At 44.3% G+C, this 20,586-nt stretch overlaps 1 protein-coding gene across 1 annotated transcript in view; it reads right to left on the reverse strand.

The window, feature by feature from the left end:
* Window positions 1-2,545: 2,545 nt before the first annotated feature.
* MBD5 (methyl-CpG binding domain protein 5) overlaps window positions 2,546-20,586 on the reverse strand; it is a 53,868-nt gene continuing 35,827 nt past the window's right edge. Inside the window, exons 7-12 of the mRNA XM_075284521.1 lie at window positions 18,234-18,554; window positions 15,363-15,547; window positions 13,219-14,376; window positions 12,038-12,111; window positions 10,159-10,234; window positions 2,546-8,173 (exon numbers count right to left, since the gene is read on the reverse strand). Coding sequence (XP_075140622.1) covers window positions 8,111-8,173; window positions 10,159-10,234; window positions 12,038-12,111; window positions 13,219-14,376; window positions 15,363-15,547; window positions 18,234-18,554 — 1,877 coding nt within the window. The 3' untranslated portion in view covers window positions 2,546-8,110. The remainder of the gene's footprint in view (window positions 8,174-10,158; window positions 10,235-12,037; window positions 12,112-13,218; window positions 14,377-15,362; window positions 15,548-18,233; window positions 18,555-20,586) is intronic.

The following is a 20,586-nucleotide window of genomic DNA, read 5'->3' on the forward strand; positions in this document are numbered from 1 at the left end:
ACCAGCTATCAGTCCGTGAGAACTCCCAGAAAAAGAGCGGAGCCTTAGGGTCCATTCACACGGAGGAAAACGGTGGGGAATTTGTTGTGGAATTTCATCGCTGAAAAAAAAGCCTCCCATTGATTTCAATGTGTTACGCGCGCTATAGGGAACCCATTGAAGTCAATGAGATTCTGTTTTGGAGCGCTGATTCTGACACAAGTTTACGTGTCAGAATCAACGCTGCGTTACGTCGTGTGATTGCCCCCCCTTAGGGCCGGGATAGTCTGTTTGTGTATTGGTTGGTTTTACTATTCCTAATGCAGTACAGCTGAGCTGGTACAGGCCAGTAAACTTGGCTGATACATGGACGGAGTTTGTAGACTGGGCTGTGTCTATCCGGCCTAAGTCACCTCTGACAATAACACTAAACTCGTTTTGAATGGTGTTGTCAGGCAGTTTGTCCAGTCTTTGGCTCAAAGTCGTATTGTCAATAAAATTGGGACAGCAATGAGAGGGGGCATGATCGCTTGGTTTACTTACTTTTACCAAGATATTATTAAAGGGGTTGTCCAGATATTTGTTCAAGATTGACCTGAGAGATTCTGGACTAGTTCTGACCCCGGGTCACATGATGAGACCATGGGTGGCTCTGCCTCCTCTCCTGTTTTCACAAGTAGTTGCCTGTAGAGATGAGCGAGTCGTATTCGATCGAATCCCTCCTCTGCATAGTTATCGGTGTAATCGGTTGAATACCACGCAGTCAACGCAGAAAAATTCGATGCCCCTTCCACCTTCCCTGGCACTTTTTTACACCAATACCTATGCAGGGGAGGTATTTGATCAAATACTACTCGCTCATCTCTAGTTGCCTGTGCTATGGGGTGGCTGCTTGGCTTTATGTCTATCAGGCCCCTTAGCCCAGGTGACTACTGGTGGAAATAGAAAAGGAGTGGGAGGTAGAGCTGCTTCAGGGGTCAACCAGCCCCAAACCCCAGGTCCAGCTGGAACAAATGCACAGAGAATGCATATAAAATTATAGTCCCTGGGTGACCCCTTTAAAGTAAATTACTTACCCCAACTCCTAAAGTATGTATGCATCATATAAAGCCCCCTCACTGCAAATGAGAAAGAGGCTGGGGTCCCCCATTCTAGCAGTCAGTATGGGATATAGAATTTATAGAACCTCCACCAAACATCTTTCACCTATCCATGAATGTTTCTGTCTAGAATACTCCTTTAACGTCATAAGGCTGAATATTTCACGCTGATCTTCATCATCCCTGCTCCATTGGAGTTTGCACCCAATTTATCATAAGGTGCACTCTGGGGTCCGGGCGTCTGAACAGAAATCATTGTCTAATGGGACCCTACGGTGACGGAATATATATGTGTAAAGGGGTTTTCCAGCCAGATAAAACTGATGGCTTGTCTTCAAAATAGGTGATCAATATCAGATTGGTGGGGATCCAACTCTTAGCACCCTTGCCAAATTCTTGTATAAACATTCCAGTCTCTTCAAAGCTCATCCTTGTAAAATGTCATCAAACTCCGTAGCAGCTGTGAGTGAGTGGTATTATGGTATTCCCATTCATTTCTATGGAGAAGCTGTCATTTTGTACACAGACACTACAGACTGTCAATGGCATTTTACAAATGTAAGCCCTGAACGTTCCACAGCAACAGCCTGGTCGCTACAAGAGTTACTTTGCATATTGACAAAAATGGTGATATCTCAGCAACGAAGGCAGTGATTCACAAGGGTTACACTAACCTATCTGCAGGGCTGGGGTGATAGGCTGGGGTCTGGTGACACTAACCTATCTATCTGCAGGGCTGGGGTGATATGCTGGTTCTGGTGACACTAACCTATCTATCTGCAGGGCTGGGGTGATATGCTGGTTCTGGTGACAGTAACCTATCTATCTGCAGGGCTGGGGTGATATGCTGGTTCTGGTGACAGTAACCTATCTATCTGCAGGACTGGGGTGATATGCTGGTTCTGGTGACAGTAACCTATCTATCTGCAGGGCTGGGGTGATATGCTGGTTCTGGTGACAGTAACCTATCTATCTGCAGGACTGGGGTGATATGCTGGTTCTGGTGATAGTAACCTATCTATCTGCAGGGCTGGGGTGATATGCTGGGTCTGGTGACACTAACCTATCTATCTGCAGGACTGGGGTGATATGCTGGTTCTGGTGACACTAACCTATCTATCTGCAGGGCTGGGGTGATATGCTGGGTCTGGTGATACTAACCTATCTATCTGCAGGGCTGGGGTGATATGCTGGGGTCTGGTGACACTAACCTATCTATCTGCAGGGCTGGGGTGATATGCTGGGTCTGGTGATACTAACCTATCTATCTGCAGGGCTGGGGTGATATGCTGGGGTCTGGTGACACTAACCTATCTATCTGCAGGGCTGGGGTGATATGCTGGTTCTGGTGCTGGATTCCCTTCAAGTATCTTAGAAAATATTAACCTGTATAGACAAATGGCAGCCGTATAAGCTCGACATCTCGGAGACAGAAATAAATGGCTCTCTGGATAGAGTTTCAAGTATGTGACCAGTTTTTTGTTTTAATCGTAAAGTTGGTGCAACATTTTTTTAAAAAAATGTCACAACACTGCATGACCTGTAATGCTCACGATATTTACATTAACTGCATACAGAAAACCAGAAACAAACTCAGATAAAAAAAAAACAAAAAGAAAAAAAAAATGAAATAAAATACAACATTATGGACTGAAACAACTACTATCATACACTCTAGAAGAAAAAAATCAATGCAAGGAAGATCGCATGCACTTTACAGAGACGACCAATGTAAAGTACAGAGCGGCGGTGAGCAGTACAGAACGCAATCATTGGGAACACAGAGGAGATGGCTGGATGATCGCTACGAATGAGACAACGAAACGGAAGAAATTGAAAGTCTTGTAACACTCACACACAAACAGCAGAAAAAGCGGGACCAGTACAAAAAATGAGGAACAAGAACAATTAAAAAGTAACACGAAACACACACATCGCTTGACATAATCTGTAGGGGGCATCGGATAGGGAAGGGACAAAAGTCAGTGTACCCATCACCTGTACTCAGCCATTTTTGGAGCAGAATCAATATTTCTTATGATTTAGCTTCTATCTAAACCTCATCTCTGACCCAATTTGACCAGTCTCATAGTACAGGCACAAGGGGGACCGGGAAAATCTGGGAACCTGCCTAACTCTAGGTCAGTGATTCCCAACTAGGGCAACCATGGAGAAAACTTCCTCGGGGACCCGCTACCAAATAATTTTTACCAAGAAACATCCTAAGGATGTAGATAATGTTGCATGAAATCATGCAGTCATCTTCCTAACTAGAGTGTCGTGGCCCCCTGGCAGGATCCTGAGGGTAAGTTCACACGGGGTTTTTCAGAGGCTGCCTCAGGTTCCAGTCCAAGATAAGTGCACTGCACCGGCATCCACTCACGCTCTCCGCTCCGGATTACGCCCAATGAATGGGCCTAGTCGGGAGTGTCTTCAGGAAGATATCGCAAGGTGAATAGGCCTAAAGAACGAGTATCCAGGAGGCGGAACACACAACCTCCTGGAAAAAAAGACTTGACCAGCTCTCATTGATTTCAATGGGAGACGTCTTTTTGGTCAGGATTTTGAGGCGGATACGGCCTCAAAATCCAGATCAAAAAACTCTGTCTGAACTTAGCCTGAGGCACCCCTGTTGGGAATCGCTGGTCTCCGTCATATCATTAATACCAGGTCGACATTTCAATTTCAGAGGTAGGTAGGTCATCTATGCAAGTGTCAGACTGACCCACCAGAGTACCAGAGGATACATTAATGGTCCAGCAGAAGACACCAAAATTTGAAGGGTACTGTGGTGTATTTCTTAGGGGTTGGAGGGCAGGCCCAGGATCATTTTATCTGGCAGGTCCAAAGAACATCAGTTGTGGAATTGAATTTTGTGACCATTTTATATACGTTCTCATTGAGGGGGGGACTTGGTTCAATGCCAAATTTCTGGTAAAAAAAAAAAAAAAAAAAAGTTGCAAAAATTTTGGTATACACCATTGTGCAAATTTTTTTTTTTTTTAACCTTTTGCCCTTTTTACACCTCTCTCTACACTTGAGTGGGAAGAAGCAGGGCCTAACAGAACCTGACGGAGGCAAAGGTGCACCAAATTTATTAAGCAGTGTGCACCAGTCTATAATCTGGGCACATTATACTCCGACGCTGATCATATTAATACTGGTGTGAATGTGGTCTCAAGCTCTGCACCTACAACCATCCTATAAAGCTGTTAGACCTGGAGCAAAACCATTGTACCTAGGCAAAAAAATTTGTGCATGGAAAATTTTTGCAAAACACTGAAAGATAAGGTTCCATGGTGGAATCCAATAAAACACTGGGAGATCAATTCACCGTGACATTTCATGTATACACTACCCCGTTGGTGACCCCATTTGCCTGTCTATGGGTGGCCTAGTTTAATAAGAATCGATCACTAGGCCCTTTCCCCCAACAACCCCCAAGATGGCTCCCTGGACAGATGATGGGTACACACCATTGTGGTGTTCACACCAGGAGCTTTTTTTTATTATTATTTTTTTTTGCAATCCTTCAGGTCCAGAGATCACAGATGTATATTCACACATGCCCTGACATAGGCGAATATACATATGCACAAGTGAAACTTTTTGTTACAATACAATATTGTCGGCTCATTTATACGTAGTGTTTTCTATTATTATTCTTTTTTTTTTTTTTAGCTTCACATTTTCACTTTACGTAACATAAATAATTTGGTTAATAAAATAACTTGCATGTTTCAGCCACATTAATATATAATCTGTTAACAGTATAAATACTTTCTTCTTAAATAAAATAAATCTGTGATATGTTACATAATACTGATAAAAACAACAAAAAAACAAAAAACAAAAAACAAAAAAAAAGAATAGCTGCGGGAGACGGCGAACCTCCGGCCCCCGGCAGCGGGTGACGCGTTAATACTGTGTGATGAGACAACGGAGATGCATGCTTCCAAGGTCAGGCTATGTAGACGGCACACAGTTTTGTAGTGTCGGATAGTTAGCAATATAAGTTTTTGCCGATGAAATCCGTGGATACAATCCGCAGGATCTCAGCTGTGGCTTAGAAACAAACACAAAGAAGATCACGTAGCACATCGGCGTATATACGGATTGTGCTGGATAAAGAAAAATGGATTAAGAAGAAGAAAATTGAAAGAAGGAAAAAAAAAAAAAGGTTATGGGATATACCAAGTACGGAAAGAGGGGTGTTAAAAATGGCGTTCTGATGTTTCGTGGACAAAACCTGGCTGCCGCAACATTAGAGCGCAGACTAAAAAGTCAATCTGATAGGGGGTTTAAGGGATGGATACAACTTCCGTTGTGCAGGGGAGGGACAATGCTGTCTATCTGTGCAATGGACAAGACAGACTTCTCCCTCCCTTACATCAACTCAAAGGAAGAAGTTTATAACACTTTGTTTTTACAGGAGGTTTAGTAATATCAGCTACTTCTATTCCCCACTTGCTGAATAACGACTTGGGGGGGGGGGGGGGGAGGGAGGGGGAGGTTTTCCACCTAAAATATTATTTTTTTATTATTATTATTATTATTAATAACGGCAGTTTCGAATAGCACGCTCCCATAGGAATGAATGGACGCAGCTGGCGTTGGCGTCCGGTTGCTTAACCCCCTGCGTGCTGGCCGCTCTCATTCATTGCTATTGGAGCGTGCTATTCAAAACGGTATTCGCTCATCTCTAATAACGTGACTGCTGCCATGTCAACAAAGAAAATCCACCTCTCCTGCCGGTTTAGTATAGTCTTGTTTCCCCCATAAATATAGCATCTGTTCTTACGGTATAACTCTACATTGTGCCATCCCTCTGTTACTCCTCTGGGAAATTTATGGATAAATAATTGTGCCCCTTGGCATCCATTGGCCAGCGTGAGAGCGTGCAGCAACACTCCTCCAACTGGTAACACCTAGTTATCAAGTCACAGTATTTATAATTTTCCATGAGGAATAACAGAGGAACGGCATCATGCAAAATTGTAAGAAAAATTGTTCCAGAATTTACAGATTTACTGATATGTACGAAACGGTGACGGCTCCTCTTTAAAGCGTTCACTGTTTATCAGGATGTCGATTTAGGAGCATCATTTTATATGGGCAGAAGCTTTTATTGTTATATGGGGGGGGGGGGGTTGGTGCTTTGTATCAGTTTTAAGGGTGGACACCATAAATAATACACGTCTGGCTCTTATTAGCAAATACTGTCTAACAAGTCCACTGTGGGGTAGAATTTGTTTTTTTTACTAGGATATCTCCATATTATGGACCAGGACAGCCGACGTTATACAGTATACTGTCATTTTTTGGCATGGGGGCGCTATAGCTACATTTCACCAGGAACGTTCCCAGCACGTACACAAGCAGTGTGAATGGGGCCTAACTGAGTGTACAAGGAGGATCGGGGATGGGCTAGAAATAAGACAAAATTTAGGTGGAAAACCCCCTTTGAATGATATTTTATGAATGATGTAACTAATATCCCTCTTTATAGTAGGAGCAGGAGGATTATAGACTTGGGCAGTACTGTCCTGCAGTGGGCGCTATTGGCCTCCAGATGACCATTAGGCTAAGGCCCCACGGGCTGGAAATGCTGCACAAAAGTGTTGCAGGAACAACTGTGGCGTTAACGCATCGCAGTTCTTCCCGCAGCGCTTTGAACAGAAAGTTCACAGAGTTTTCCTCCGCGGACTTTCTCTTACAATTACATCTATGGGAAAGCCGCCGGTGTTTCTGTAGATATAATTGACATGCTGTGATTTTCAAAACCGCAGCGGTTTTGGAAATCGCAGTGTGTCCGTGCTGCAATTTTTTCCGCAAAGTGGGCATGGGATTTGCATGAATCCCATCTACTTTGCAATTACTATAAAATGACGCGATTTTCCGCCATGGCCCAATCGCGACGTTTCTGGCCCGTGGGGCACTGGCCTTAAAAGGGTTATCTGGCCCCCAAATGGATTTTTCATACTGATGAGCTATATGGGGTCCTGTACAGATGAGCTGTTCCAGCAGCAGTAGTGGACGGGGCGCGTGTGCATGCTCTCCTATAAGTAATAGGAGTATTGCTGCAATTCCAGAAACTGCCACTATACAGTGGATGGCGCTGCTCCAATTACTAGAGCACGCGCTCCCGTTCTCTGTTGTCACTTCCAACACCTGAAGGCTACTGTAACAGCTGATCTGCGCAGGGTCCAGGTATCAAACATCCACCCTGTGGATAGGACATAGGTAGCTATAATCAATTTGGGGCCGGATAACCCCAGAGTTGTATGGTATCTGTCTGCTATAGCCATGCCTGCAGGCCGCCCAGGTCAGCCTGCCCCTACGCCATCAGCCATCGCAACGACAAAAGGAAAAAAAGAAACAGATAAAAAGAAGAAGAAAACTAATTATTGCAGATTGTTAGGTTAGCAGAGGACATGCAATCTAATTCTGAGACCTCACTCTCCAACAGGTACCTGAAACTGGAGTAAGGGGCTTCCTGGAAGGTAATGATCAGGATTGATGAGCGCCCCCTTGCTGTCATCTCTGACATTATGATATAAAAGAAGGGGGGTTTTTTTAGTTTTTTTTTTTTTTTAACCTCTATACACCGCTTGAACATTAACTTGATAGAAACCAAAGAATTTTTGTACACTATTATTGTACAGTAAAAGATAAAGTGTGCATTAAGTCGGCTTGTACATGACAATATTGTACAGTATTTACATCTCGGTTATCGTCATCAAACTCTAGAGCTTCTTATATACACACTGAAAATGTATCAGAAACGTCTGACTAGTATTCTGTATAGTCACAATTGTAGCGGTATAGAAAAAAAAACAAAAACAGATTATCTCCATTCAGTCACATGGGTTTTTTTTTTTTTTTTAGGTTTCCAGCGCCCACCTGCCTAAAATGCAAAAATATTTACCACATATTCACTTTACACCAGGTGGTGATATCTAGAAATATTGATATACATATATTATTATCAATGCCTATATACACATATATCATCTTAGGATCTATCAATGTTATCTGGAGATCTTTCTCCTCTTGGGTTTTGGGGGCTTCAGCTGTCGCTCTCTTTGAGGCACCTGAAGGAAAAAAAAATACAGGGGTTATACATGTATAAGCATATATATATATATATATATATATATATATATGGTAGGGAGAACGTTAGAGCCTGTTTTCTATTAAAAGGAAGTTAGGTTAAGTTTATTACTACAATGTTCGTCAAACATCCCCTGACATAATAGGAAGGAGGTTACACTGTAAAATTCTTAATCAATATAAATAATCCAATATATTACCGTCTTAGTGGTGACAGTCTTTTGTCTTGATTGGTTGGCAATGGATATGACCATGTATGGAGGAACTTTCTATGGTCATGGACATCATAAACCCAGCCATGATGTCCTTATTGTGGACAAGTTATAAGGAGAGACTCTACAGGTATGAAAAGATAACCCGACCACAATAAGGACATCATGGCTGGTTATCAGGAGGACACTACACGTATGAGAAGATAACCCGACCACAATAAGAATATCATGGCTGGTTATCAGGAGGACACTACATGTATGAGAAGATAACCCGACCACAATAAGGACATCATGGCTGGTTATCAGGAGGACATTACATGTATGAGAAGATAACCTGACCACAATAAGGACAACATGGCTGGTTATCAGGAGGGCACTACATGTATGAGAAGATAACCTGACCACAATAAGGACAACATGGCTGGTTATCAGGAGGACACTACATGTATGAGAAGATAACCTGACCACAATAAGGACAACATGGCTGGTTATCAGGAAGATACTACATGTATGAGAAGATAACCGACCACAATAAGGACAACATGGCTGGTTATCAGGAAGATACTACATGTATGAGAAGATAACCTGATCACAATAAGGACATCATGGCTGGTTATCAGGAGGACACTACATGTATGAGAAGATAACCTGACCACAATAAGGACAACATGGCTGGTTATCAGGAAGATACTACATGTATGAGAAGATAACCTGACCACAATAAGGATATCATGGCTGGTTATCAGGAGGACACTACATGTATGAGAAGATAACCTGACCACAATAAGGACATCATGGCTGATTATCAGGAGGACACTGCATGTATGAGAAGATAACCCGACCACAATAAGGACATCATGGCTGGTTATCAGGAGGACACTACAAGTATGAGAAGATATCCCGACCACAATAAGGACATCATGGCTGGTTATCAGGAGGACACTACATGTATGAGAAGATAACCTGACCACAATAAGGACAACATGGCTGGTTATCAGGAGGGGACACTACATGTATGAGAAGATAACCCGACCACAATAAGGACAACATGGCTGGTTATCAGGAAGACACTACATGTATGAGAAGATAACCCGACCACAATAAGGACAACATGGCTGGTTATCAGGAGGACACTACATGTATGAGAAGATAACCTGACCACAATAAGGACAACATGGCTGGTTATCAGGAAGACACTACATGTATGAGAAGATAACCGACCACAATAAGGACATCATGGCTGGTTATCAGGAGGACACTACATGTATGAGAAGATAACCCGACCATAATAAGGACATCATGGCTGGTTATCAGGAGGACACTACATGTATGAGAAGATAACCCAACCACAATAAGGACATCATGGCTGGTTATCAGGAGGGGACACTACATGTATGAGAAGATAACCTGACCACAATAAGGACATCATGGCTGGTTATCAGGAGGACACTACATGTATGAGAAGATAACCCAACCACAATAAGGACATCATGGCTGGTTATCAGGAGGGGACACTACATGTATGAGAAGATAACCTGACCACAATTAGGACACAATGACTGGGTTTCTGACAAGTCTCAGACCATAGAAAGTTCTTGCATTCATGGTTGTATCCACTGGCAACCGATCAAGACAAAAACATTTCACCACTGATAGATGAGAAAAACTTTAAAACTCTGAAAAATTATTATTTATATTTGCAAACACAATGTAACAACTGCCAGGACTGGGCCAAGAAACAACATTATACTTACATTGCCAGAAATTTTGTCCAGCTCGTTCATTGCCTCATGTATTGCAGCTTCTAAATGATTATTTAGTGTTCCGCTCCTACAAGAGAGAGAAAGATGAGATCATTCTGGAGGGTAAGTCTATGTAGGGGGTTTGCACATTAGAGGTGGGGTCTTCTCTTCAGGATCCTCATCTCTTGTCCAGTCTGCTCTGGCGGTCCGGTCCTGTGCTGTCCCATATTACATAGACAACTCACTGATATGAATGTGCAAATGTGATTCTTAAAGGGTAGGTTATCAATTGAAGATGTAGGGGGTCTGGGACCCCGTGAATAAACTGCATGAAGTTGCAGCGGATCGTTATAGCACCACTTCCACTTCTCAGGCCACGTGACATCATGTTCATTGGTCACATGGCCTGATCACAGCTCAGCCCCAATCTAATGAATGGGCTGAGCTGCAATACCAAACACAGCCACTATACAAATGAGCAGTGCTCTGCTTGGTAAGTAGGAAGAACACTGCGGCCTCTTCATACAGCTGATAGGTCATTAATTCTTATTCATTGATTTTTCAGGGTGATAGTTGTGTTTATAACAGCTAGCATACTGATCCATTACTTTCTCTCCCATTACCTATGTGCCTTGTATTATCACAGGTCCATACAGAGGGCTGTGAGCCTAGATCAGTGATGGCAAACCTTTTAGAGGCCAAGTGCCCAAACTGCAACACAAAACCCACTAATTTATCACAAAGTGCTAACACGGCAATTTAACCTAAATAATGTGCGGATCCACAATTGTACACAATTACAGACCTGCAAAATGTGGTCATACGAATGGGGCTTTCTGCTGCACAGTGGCCCCCACACAGTCCAATCTGCTTCAGAGTGACCCCCACACAGTACAATCAGCTCCACAGTGGCCCCCATACAGTCCAATCAGCTTCAAAGTGGCCCCCACACAGTAAAATCTGCTCCACAGTGGCCCCCATACAGTCCAATCAGCTTCAAAGTGGCCCCCACACAGTAAAATCTGCTCCACAGTGGCCCCCATACAGTCCAATCAGCTTCAAAGTGGCCCCCACACAGTAAAATCTGCTCCACAGTGACCCCCGCACAGTACAATTAGCTGCACAGTGACCCCCACACAGTACAATCTGCTCCACAGTGACCCCCACACAGTATAATCTGCTCCACAGTGACCCCCACACAGTATAATCTGCTCCACAGAGACCCCACACAGTATAATCTGCTCCACAGAGACCCCACACAGTATAATCTGCTCCACAGAGACCCCCCACAGTATAATCTGCTCCACAGTGGCCCCCACACAGTATAATCTGCTCCACAGAGACCCCACACAGTATAATCTGCTCCACAGTGACCCCCCCCACAGTATAATCTGCTCCACAGTGACCCCCACACAGTACAATCAGCTTCACAGTGGCCCCCACACAGTACAATCTGCTTCACAGTGACCCCCACACAGTACAATCTGCTTCACAGTGACCCCTACACAGTACAATCTGCTTCACAGTGGCCCCCACAAAGTATAATTTGCTTCACAGTGGCTCCTACACAGTATAATATGCTCCACAGTGGTCCCCACACACTATAATCTGCTCCACAGTGGCCCCCACACAGTACAATCTGCTCCACAGTGGCCCCTACACAGTACAATCAGCTGCACAATGGTCCCCACACAGTACAATTTGCTCCACGGTGGCCCCCACACAGTACAATCTGCTCCACGGATGGGTGCCCAAGGAGAGGGCTCTGAGTGCCCTATCTCTTGAGTGTTCCTATCTCATTGATCATGTAGGGCCAGTGAGAATGGCTGTAACCTCCAATATGGATCACGGGCGTGCTGGATGTGTATGGCCACATTAGGAGATAACCTACTTCCGGTTCCTCTTCTGTGCTCGATTGTAAGCCTCCAGTCCCTCCGTCAGGCTCTTCAACTTCTCATTCTCCACCTAAAGGAAATCAAATGAGATTATATCTATATCTACAGCTGACATCTACATACAGTCATCTCGACCTGGATAGTCAGTACATCATGTTATTCCTGCTGCCTTGACTTAGCAGACAGTAGAATGGACATGATGCTTTATAGAAGTCAATAAATAATACCGTATATCTGCTAATGACGCTATATGGGTATTCTGGATAAATATTTAGGCCTAAATCTTTGCAACAGAATAAGCAGGTCCAATGTACATCCGCTATATCTAAACTTACCCATATCGTTATTTTCTGCATCAACTTTTACTATGGTTTGTCACATATAAGACCTATTAGAAAATGACTGAAATAATCTATAAATTTTCAGACAACTTAGTCTCATAGAGCGAGTGATTCCGGACCCAAATGCACTTTTATTAAAAATGTTCTATTTAAATTCTAAAAAGAAACCTCTCTAAAGTTCCTTTCACTAGACATCTCCCTTCTACATCATTTGAAGTTCACTTCCTGTTGCTAGTCAATGACTGTCCATAGATACTCATTAGATAAGCAAGACAGGATCACAGGGAGTGGAAAAGGGAAGTTAGGGTAGAGAGGGGAGGGTTTATTTCTCCTCACAGCATCAACATGTAGGGGCGGGATCACATCTGCGCCCGGTCTTCGGTTTGCACAATCCGGCGGGTTTCCGTCTTCTGCCCTGAGAAACTGGATAGGAGACGGAAACCCAACAACTCATTCACTTGAATGGGTTTGCAAAGTGACCACCCGCGGGCGTCTTCTACCTATCCGTTTTTTTTAACCAGACAAAGTTTGGCTGCAAGCTGACAGTCCATCTTGTCTACCAAGATGAACTTGGCTAAGAATTCAGCATTAATGAGCAGTTTAGGATGGGAGAAAGGAGCCTGATAAAGCAGAGAAAGAAGCATTTTTCTAAAATATAGTACAAAGTTTCAACTGTACTACTGAACGCCACAAAAAACTTTATAGGTAAAAAATCCTACGCATTCCCTACGTGTCCCAGAACCACACAGGTAGGTTTTTATTGGGTATTTCAAGTCCCATTCATACATCCTAAAACCACAAACGTCCTAAATAAAAATGGAGACCTGGTGCTGTACCTTCCCCTCCTCGGAGTTCTGTTGATAGGAGTTGTGTAGGTCGTCCCGCACCAACTTCCCGGGCCAGGAGGCCAGTCCTTTAATCTGTCCCCAGACCATATTAAACGTCCTTGGCCTATAAGGCATTAAGTCATTTGAAGAGGGGGAGTCGGGTATCCTCAGATCGTCCTCACTACTGATACTCTTGGTGTCCGAGGGACTCGGGGCGCACCCGTTCATGCCTTTGGCATGGAAGTCTCCATTATAATGGATATAGTCTCTTGCTAAAGAACTTTCCAAACTGTTGGAAGAGCTGGGAGATTGTTCCTCCATGCTGATCTCTTGTTTGGGGATGCTGAGCAAATCTCCGTACCCTCTGTGCGGGGTGGCCCGGGTGCCATTCATGTGGGCGCAACGTTCCACCGTGCTTTCCAACCTCTCTTTAAAACTCATCATAGTTCTTTTGTAATGGTTAAACCTGAAATTATCCTCTAGCATTTTATCATTCGGACAATGCCTGGGGGGCAGCAAAATCTGGCACTGCTCATCTTCGAAGGAGTGCAATATAGAGACGTTGCCAGATCTTGCTTGGTAAGGATTGCCATGGACCTGTGCGTTGTGGTCCAGAACCTCCTCACATTTCCACCTGTTCATGTCTCCAGGACTCTGACCCCCATTCCACTGTCTTTTAGGTGTATTGCATCCTGCTTTGAAATAATCAAACCCGTCCCCATCCGCCATATGTTTGCCGTGATCTACGTTTTTCCTCATCCGGTTACCTCTAGAGTTCCTTGTTCTGACCACCTCGTGATCAGAATTGGCCATGTTTCTACCGTGGATGACAGCGCTCACCGCACTCGAGAGATTTAACGGGTCACCGATGGATGCAGTGAAGGCACTCATGGCACTTAGTGCTGGGATGGGGCTCATCTGGGTTGTGCTGGACACGGCCGTCGTGATGACCACTTGCATTCCTTTACTGGCTGCGTCTACTACCGCTTTATAAATGGCGTCCACCGAGCCGTCTGCCTCCCGTACGTTATCTTTTATGTACTGTTCTGTCCTATGCGGCATGGTACAGGATTTCTCTGGAAATGGAGGAAGTGCAGAGTTGGGGTTTTCATGGATTGACGATAATCCCATCTGGGCGTTCACCTCTTTGTTTTCTTGCATTCTCACCTGTGGGATATGAAACAGAACAGCGTCCATAAGAAAAGGAATGGACCCCATTGTGCTCAGGAGTAAGATGGGGGTGACTACGTGGGTTGTCCGCTGTCAGGTCATAAAATGTCTTATCTTAATCTGCACGGAGAACCCCCAGTGCCCATATAACCCCAGTGCTTCCATCGCTTCACTGGATTGCGGTTGTGTCCTGTACTGTGCAGCAGCCACATTCAGTGCAGGTGCAGGAGATACAAGGAAACTAAGGATATCCTGGAACTGTTCCTGTACTGAAGGCTGACAAGACCTGTGCAAAATGGACTCAGGTGCCATCTTGGGAAGCTATGGCTGCTGCACATTTATTTATATTGGCATTGGGATTGTGAGGAAGGGAGGGCCATGTGGAAAAGGGTAAACCTCAAAGCAATCAGGGAGGCCCCCTGTCAGCATGGAAACACATCAGCACAAATGCAAAGCGTGATGGTGACATCTTAGGGGGCATTCACACGGAGTAAAGTGGCGCTGATTCTGCCACGATCAGCGCTGATAAAAAGACTCCCATTGACTTCATTGCGAGGCTTTTTAACCCATTGATTAAAATGTGTCCCGCGCGGGAAAACGGAACCCATTGAAGTCAATGGGAGTCTTTTGATCAGCGCTGATTCTGCCGCGAGTTATCGTAGCAGAATCAGCGCCACTTCAGCTGTACAGAAGGATATGAAAGCGGACATCTTCTCCTGAGGATGTTCTGAAGCCGGCGCCATCTTCATGACGTCCTATTACACCGATGTAATGATACACCATGGATCGGGAACCAGTTAAATCATCTTATACAATAATCAATATCGTGTAATGAATGCGACACATCACTTCTGATACAGAGGAATCAATCACTAGGTTTTCTTCCACAATTTAGAGGAGTTTTTACTGCTTCTGACTGACCATAGCTGTCAGCCGTTCACCCCGGGGACCTACCGACTGCACAGCCTGCCTAAAACAGTTACCTGGAAGTTCTGGAACAAGCAGGCCATGGGGTTTATGTTGTTCGGAGGCCCAGGAGCGTGTCCTTTCAAGGCATGGAGATTGGGAAAGCCCTGCAGGAGCTGCTGCTGCTGATTGTTGTTTAGTATGGACTGAAGGTGAGACAGCTGATGGTTATTCAGGGGGTTGTTCACCGGAGGGCGCTCTCCTGGAAGACATTACATTACACATTATGGACTCTGAGGAGGAGTATGGAAGACGGGTGAGGACAGTGGTAACGTGACTGAGCATGCTGGGAGTTGTAGTTGCAGATTCTGCATTTCCTTTGTTGCCATTACTAAGCCCTAGTTTGAGGTCGGGCACAACAAGACATTGGGGAACACTAAGCGCAGCAACCAAACCGAAAACTAAAACCTGATTAATATAGAAACTTGCCCAGACTGCGTTTTTTACATGACGCAACTAAGGCACCTGCTCCAGTATCTCAGTGCAGACAGCTACATAACAGCCAAAGATACTCTGCAGTAGGGATGGATTTATTGTTATTCCTATAGCGCCATCCTATTCCATAGTGCTGCATAGAGTACCATCACTCAAGTTTCATGTCGGTGTCCGTCTCCACCGGGACGCACAATATTAATTCCAGATTATCCTATAGATGAGTAATATGTATGAGAGCAAACCCACGTGAACATCCAGACTCCAGGCAGATCAAAACTAAACTCCTATTGGTCATCAATATTATACAAACAAAAAAAATAGAATAAAACTTTTGAGGTAGACCTCTTTAAAGGGATCCTATCAGACATCCTATCAAACAGCACTGGGGGCGTCCCCAATGCTGCCAGAGAACTCTCCAGCGCTGTCTTCATTTTCGTCACACAGTAAGTAAGCAACCATTTTCTTGTGGCCTGTGGGCATGCGCAGAGGACTCTGTCCGAGGCCTACAGTTTCACTGCCTGCGCCGGAAGAAAACACAGGAAGTGGACGTTCTTGACGAAGATGGAGGCGGAGCTGGAGAGTTCTCTCGCAGCATTGGGGACACCCCCAGTGCTGTTTGAGCGGTGGGGCCCGCCCCTAGTACTGCGAGAGAACTAATTTGCATACCGGCGAAAACTGGTATTTCTACGGAACGGCAGCGCGGAGAAGACATCTAAAGGTAGGAGACGAATAGCCTTTCTTAAGGCTATTCCGACGTGTTAGGGACAAAAAATTCATTCTCAATGATAGGATCCCTTTAAGGGGTTGTACAATATCAGAAGCAGTGTTGGTAGTAGTATACTGGTATACAAGGGGTTGATCATGTATTGTATTGTACCATATCATATATGACTATATTATGAGCAAAAACAGTATGAAAAAAATAAATAAATCAAGATAAAATCCTAAACTTACCTTGGACCTACCCCCACCGCTGTAACGCTGCTGTTCCACTGCTCCGCATCACTTGACTTTTCCTGCAGTGATATCATGGCGTACAAGTGCTCGTGACCACTGCAGCCACGCGCTTGTGCAACTAACTTTTGGCTAGTCTAATTGTTTGTTCAATGTCTTACCCCTCCCTGCACAGTGTAAAGGTTACAGAGCATGCCCACAACACTCTACCATAGAGGTCAATGGGGAAGATTTATGTAGACTAGCACCAGTCATATCTCCTAAACCGGGTTACGTTTCTGCACTGGAATCTAGGCCAGCTTGTAGCTGGTGTATACTTTGGTCATCATTTATGCCAGCAAAATGGTGTAAATGATCATAAAACATCCCTCTACTTGTTACGTCATTTCAGGCAAGTGGCGAGGGTAGTGAAAAAGGTCACAAATATTTGCACAAAACACAGACTTGTGCAAAAATGTTCAACTCTTTAATGCTTTGTACACCAGAAAACTTGGGTACAGGGCATGATAAATCCCCCCTATGAGCCATAGACAGGTATCGCAGGGGGCAGCGGTAAAGCAACTCTACTAATATGGTTAAAGGGATTCTATTAGAGATGAGCGAGTACTATTCAAAACTCCCGTTTCGAATAACACGCACCCATAGGAATGAATGGAAGCGGCCGGCACGCAGACTTTGCCAGCAGCCGGCTGCTTAACCCCCTCTGCGTGTCGGCTGCGTCCATTCATTCCTATGGGTGCGTGCTATTCGAACACGTAGGAATAGCCTTAAGAAAGGTTATTCGCCTCCTACCTTTAGTTGTCTTCTCCGGGCCACCATGCGGTAGAAGTCGCGTTTTTCTTCCGTATGCAAATGAGTTCTCTTGCAGCACTGGGGGCGGGCCCCAGCGCTCAAACAGCACTGGGGGCGTCCCCAATGCTGCGAGAGAACTCTCCAGCTACACCTCCATCTTCGTCTGAAACAGCCTCTTCACGCGTCTTCTTCCAGCATTGGCTTCAAACTTCTATGCATTTTCAGTCGGCTCTGACATCAGGCCTCAGGCAGATCCAACTGCACATGCCCACGGCCATTTTTTTTGTGGCTGTTTACGCTGAGGCCCGATGGCAGAGCCGACTGCGCACGTGTAGAAGTTTGAACCCAGTGCCAGAAGAAGACGCGGAGAGAGGTCGTTCCAGAAGATGGAGGCGGCAATGGAGAGTTCTCTCGCAGCACTGGGACCGCCCCCAGTGCTGCGAGAGAACTCATCTGCATACCAAATAAAACCCGGATTTCTACTGAACGGCGGTGCAGAGAAGACTTCTAAAGCTAGGAGAAGAATAGCCTTTCTTAAGGCTATTCCTACATGTTCGGGAGCAAAATAATGTCATTTTAATGATAGAATCCCTTTAATAACAACTCAGGCAAGATGGCTGCCCCATAATCATGTCATCAGTATCGGAATTCAAGTTAAAAAACAAAAAGCCACATGAAGAGGAGACTTTCTGGAGTTCCGGCCTTACCTTCTCCTGCGGAGGGCTGCAGCATGTGCAGGATGTTCTGGTTCAGTAGATGCTGCTGATTCATGGGTAACGCCATTGGCAGAGCATTCAGGAGATTGGGATTGACAGGTCGTGGAAGGTTGTTGTTAGTGTTCTGTGCAAAGTGATTTGTGTGCTCTGGTCCTGGAAATGGGAAGTTGTTACCCATTACATGATGGCTCTGCATTGGTACCCCAGATGCTGTAGTGACTATGACGCCATCTTGGAGGACAGACGTGGTCTTTGTAATGGCTGGCTGACCTGCGCCGGCTATTGCTACCGAAGACAAAGGTAAGGGACCTCCTAAGGGACAAACAAATGCAAAGGTGATGTAACATAATCTAGATCACTATAAACAAGTAACCCAGCAAACAAGAGGATGCAAATTTTAGTGCAGCGAGAGCCAAACAGTCCTTTACTACTGAACGGGCCACAAAGCAGCTGCTGCCATTGTATACAGGTAACAGGTGTGCAGCAAGATCGTACGGACAGAAGAACAAAGGTCTGCGCTTCCCTGACACCACGTCATTCACTTTCCAACAGCCTTTCATTCAGAGGACAATAAAACGAAATCCTAGTGGATTATTTGCTTTTGTCAGCAAAACCTGTACAATAACAGGAATATTATCCCGTGCTTTTTTTAAATGCAATTAATTGTAGGTGGGGGGAACTTAAACAAATCCCATCCAAAAACCCACAGTTCAAATGATTGCTATCTCTTTGGCCGTTGTATGTAACACTTGTAATACAAAGGTGGAAACTGGGAAAAGTTGCTTTTTGCCATGGAGAGATCTTCTGCAGACCTGACTCGTGTGGCCTTTGCCCACAACAGGTGGATCTCTGCAAGAATAGCAAGGACCCAAAAACAGTGTCAAGGATTTAACCAACTTCTGATAGGTTATAGGGACCTATTGTTTAACCCTTTTGCGCCACAGCAATTTTTCGATTTTCATTTTTTAATCCCCACCTACCAAAAGCCATACCTTTATTTTATTTTTTTATAGGGCAGAGTGTACTTCATAGTCGTATTATTTCATACCATGTACTGGGAAGCTGATAAAAATAAATTCACACTATGGAGGATTTAGGGGAAAAAAATGCATATGCGCATGTATATGGGTTTTATTTTTTTGTTGCAGCTAAAACGACATGTTATCTGTATTATGCAGGTCGTTGCTACAGAAGGTCAAACCTCTTAAAATTCATTTCATTTTGAGATCAGATTGCTTGGGACCAAGATTTATTTCAGGTCAAACAAGTTTGGTACAAACCACAGCTTAAAACATCGAGTATAAAACTGTCAGGGCTCCCAGAAACCTATCTATAATACATAGTGTATGACACTGTCAGGGCTCCTAGGAACCTATCTATAATACATATTGTGTAACACTGTCAGGACTCCTAGGAACCTATCTATAATACATAGTGTATGACACTGTCAGGGCTCCTAGGAACCTATCTATAAAACATAGTGTATGGCACTGTCAGGGCTCCTAGGAACCTATCTATAATACATAGTGTATGACACTGTCAGGGCTCCTAGGAACCTATCTATAATACATAGTGTATGACACTGTCAGGGCTCCTAGGAACCTATCTATAATACATAGTGTATGACACTGTCAGGGCTCCTAGGAACCTATCTATAATACATAGTGTATGACACTGTCAGGGCTCCTAGGAACCTATCTATAATACATAGTGTATGACACGGTCAGGGCTCCTAGGAACCTATCTATAAAACATAGTGTATGACACTGTCAGGGCTCCTAGGAACCTATCTATAATACATAGTGTATGACACTGTCAGGGCTCCTAGGAACCTATCTATAAAACATAGTGTATGACACTGTCAGGGCTCCTAGGAACCTATCTATAATACATAGTGTATGACACTGTCAGGGCTCCTAGGAACCTATCTGTAATACATAGTGTATGACACTGTAAGGGCTCCTAGGAACCTATCTGTAAAACATAGTGTATGACACTGTCAGGGGTCCTAGGAACCTATCTATAATACATAGTGTATGACACTGTCAGGGCTCCTAGGAACCTATCTATAATACATAGTGTATGACACTGTCAGGGCTCCTAGGAACCTATCTATAAAACATAGTGTATGACACTGTCAGGGCTCCTAGGAACCTATCTATAATACATATTGTGTAACACTGTCAGGACTCCTAGGAACCTATCTATAATACATAGTGTATGACACTGTCAGGGCTCCTAGGAACCTATCTATAAAACATAGTGTATGGCACTGTCAGGGCTCCTAGGAACCTATCTATAATACATAGTGTATGACACTGTCAGGGCTCCTAGGAACCTATCT

This window comes from Leptodactylus fuscus, chromosome 8, assembly GCF_031893055.1.
Source record: "Leptodactylus fuscus isolate aLepFus1 chromosome 8, aLepFus1.hap2, whole genome shotgun sequence".
Lineage (NCBI taxonomy): Eukaryota > Metazoa > Chordata > Amphibia > Anura > Leptodactylidae > Leptodactylus > Leptodactylus fuscus.